Here is a 2,741-nt window from a genome sequence, read left to right on the forward strand (position 1 = left end):
ACAGAAGGATCTGATGGTGTATAGTGTTCAGTAATGCAGTGGTTCTCAGCCAGGGGTGCTAGGACCTCTGGGGGTACTTGGTCTATCCACAGGGGGTACTTAAGAAGGCTCATTAGAACATAGGCTTACTGCTTAAATTCATGAGGGCGTACTTCAGGGGTACTCCGGGCAGAGCAACATTCAGTTGGTGGTACAGTAATCGCAAAAGGTTAGGAATCACTGCAGTAATGCATGCAGGTGTGGTTGACTGTGAGGGACTGTGATGTCAGATGTATCCTATTTCCTGTCTTTATAAGTAGATGTCAGACAGAGACAGACAGCAGTACACAGCCAGCTGTGGTGATGGTGATGTCACTGCTGAGGTGTTTGCTGTTGTTCCACTTGTCACTCAATGAACTGACAACAGCAGCAGGTAAGGAAAGCTGTTTCTTCCCACCAATCAAGGTTGATTCTGTGTTAAATCATCAGTATTGGACATATGTATCACCTAATCTAACAAGCATGGTTTCTCTTTCTTCCCTCTCTTTTCCATAGAAACCATCCTTAGGGTGAATACAGGGGAGCAGTTTACCATGAATTGCTCCACCACTCTAAAAGACCAGGATGGAATGTACCTGTATGTTGGGCTGGACAAGGACATTGAGGTGCTGTATTACCACCAGCGTGACTCCAAGCTGACCCCCAGGAAAGGCTACTGGGACAGAGTGATGACTGAGGGACCTGTGGACCAATTGACCATCACCATCAGTAACCTGACCATAGAGGACACAGGAGTCTACTGGTGTGTTTACACAAAATTCAATGAAGCCAGATTCGAAAATGATATCAACCAAGGAAGAGGCTCCACTCAGGTCGTGGTGAATGGTAGGTGTATGTTTACACTCTAGGGGATGTGATATGTTTTACTCTTCTCAATGGACAGTACATTTCACAGAATCCAGACTAGTGTTTCTCAATCTGTGGTTCATGGACTGGCAGCGGTCCCTGAGGTGTTTCAGACCAATTTAGTTAGCTCTCAAGTGTTAGTTTCAATCTAAACAACCATAGCCTGCTGGTCCCGTACAAAAAAGTTAAGAAACACTGTTCTTCAGTAACTTTTATTTTGTATAAGTCTGTCTCTGATAGTTATTCTGTGTGGGTGCTGCAGCATACTGATTTGATTTTCCCATTTGGTGATGTCTTCCATAGACAATGCCCTACAGCTGCCATGCCCTACAGCTACTGCGGTAACGCTGACCCCCTTTCACCCAGCCGACGAGAAGCCGTGCCTATCTGGCTGGGTAAACATCATCATCATCACCAGCATCTTGACCACCCTGCTGTGTACTGTCATCTTCGTCATCTGGGTCGCTCCTCAGGTGAGTGTGCTGAAGGTTTTCCAGGCGATGGGTCAATCACGTGTATGTGTCAAACTCTGTCAAAATATTTTCCCTTATTTACAAAGTTGTCCTAGTCCTACTAAACACATTGGGTCATAATAACAGTATGCAGATCTACATGTTGTTCTAAACTCTGTCAAAACACAATGTCCTTTCAATGCCAGTCATTGCAGTGACTGAAATGGACAAAGGGCAATATACAGTAGATGCATAATTTTTTTAAACAATGTCCAAAAATAATTAATAAGTGGTTGAATTAGTAAAAATTATTGATTGCTTGTAGCACATTAGAAGATATTAATGAAGCAACATTCCTGTTTCACAGGTGAAGAGGTGCTGTAACCAGGGAGGATACACACCCCAGGTCTTTCCTGACTCGGTCTATGTAGACATGGCCAGGAATCACACTTCTCCGCCAGAGACTCAGCTAGTAGAATCAGACCCCTATTCTGTGTCTACCAAAGCAGGAAGTTGGAACACTGAGTAGCTTCTTCAAATGCTTTCTCTGAATATTGCTTCTTTGCTTTCTCAGAATTGAAAAGCCTGTTCTGCTGTATTTCACAGTTCTAGCCTCAATGCAAGTCTTAGTAGTAAATTACTGTATCTCTGTGTGCGAGTGTGTTGCGCCATACCATGCGTATGTGTGTGAATAAAATCTCTATATGGACAGTATTCGTCTTTCAACATAAGACCAGCGGGAAGGAGGGAACAGACAATGTTTTTGTCCAGGGCTATTCAACTATATTCTTACGGGGGCCAGATGTAAAAAAGGTTCATTGCAGGGGGGCTGGACATTTTCCACATGCGATGCACACACACCAATAAAGCACATTTCTTCCAATTAAATGTTGCTAAAAGTAGTTAGGGAAGAAGTGGAAAGTGCTCAATCAACGTGAGTTGAGTTGCAACCAAAAAATGTGCTCATCATTGAAAAGGAAAACGCTCAATGCTTGCTCACCATTTTAACTATTAAAAGATTCTTGAAAGTAATTAGGTGATTTGAAAATCATCTGAAAACGAAGCATCTCAATAAATAACAGACAACAACCATAGTGCTTTTCACTTTGGCACTGGACGTCGGATTTTGGTGCAAATCTTTTATGAATGTTCAGAATTGATCAAAGGGCCAGTCTAAATTACTAAACGGGCCGGCAGTTGAATATCCCTGTTTTAGTCCATAAGGTGTACAGTTGATAGTAATGGAGTTCTACCTATACTTTTTTTCAGGTGATAAGATTTATATTGGTTTTAGTTCTAAACAATGCTGTAGACCACTCATGAAGCTGTTCCTGTGCATGGAGTCTGCCAAAAAGTCAAAAGAGCTTGAACGTTAAACGACAACAGTTTGTTAAGACTTATTAC

General features: G+C 42.4%; 1 protein-coding gene across 1 annotated transcript; it reads left to right on the top strand.

Annotated features, from left to right (window-relative positions):
- Positions 1-317: 317 nt before the first annotated feature.
- LOC121553982 lies at positions 318-2,016 on the top strand. The gene is made up of 4 exons (XM_045217240.1): positions 318-412; positions 535-864; positions 1,189-1,358; positions 1,705-2,016. Exons 1-4 carry the CDS (start codon positions 343-345, stop codon positions 1,864-1,866), a joined length of 732 nt encoding a protein of 243 aa, XP_045073175.1. The 5' UTR covers positions 318-342; the 3' UTR covers positions 1,867-2,016.
- Positions 2,017-2,741: the final 725 nt, after the last annotated feature.

This window comes from Coregonus clupeaformis, unplaced genomic scaffold (genome assembly GCF_020615455.1).
Source record: "Coregonus clupeaformis isolate EN_2021a unplaced genomic scaffold, ASM2061545v1 scaf0976, whole genome shotgun sequence".
NCBI classification, from domain to species: Eukaryota; Metazoa; Chordata; class Actinopteri; order Salmoniformes; family Salmonidae; genus Coregonus; species Coregonus clupeaformis.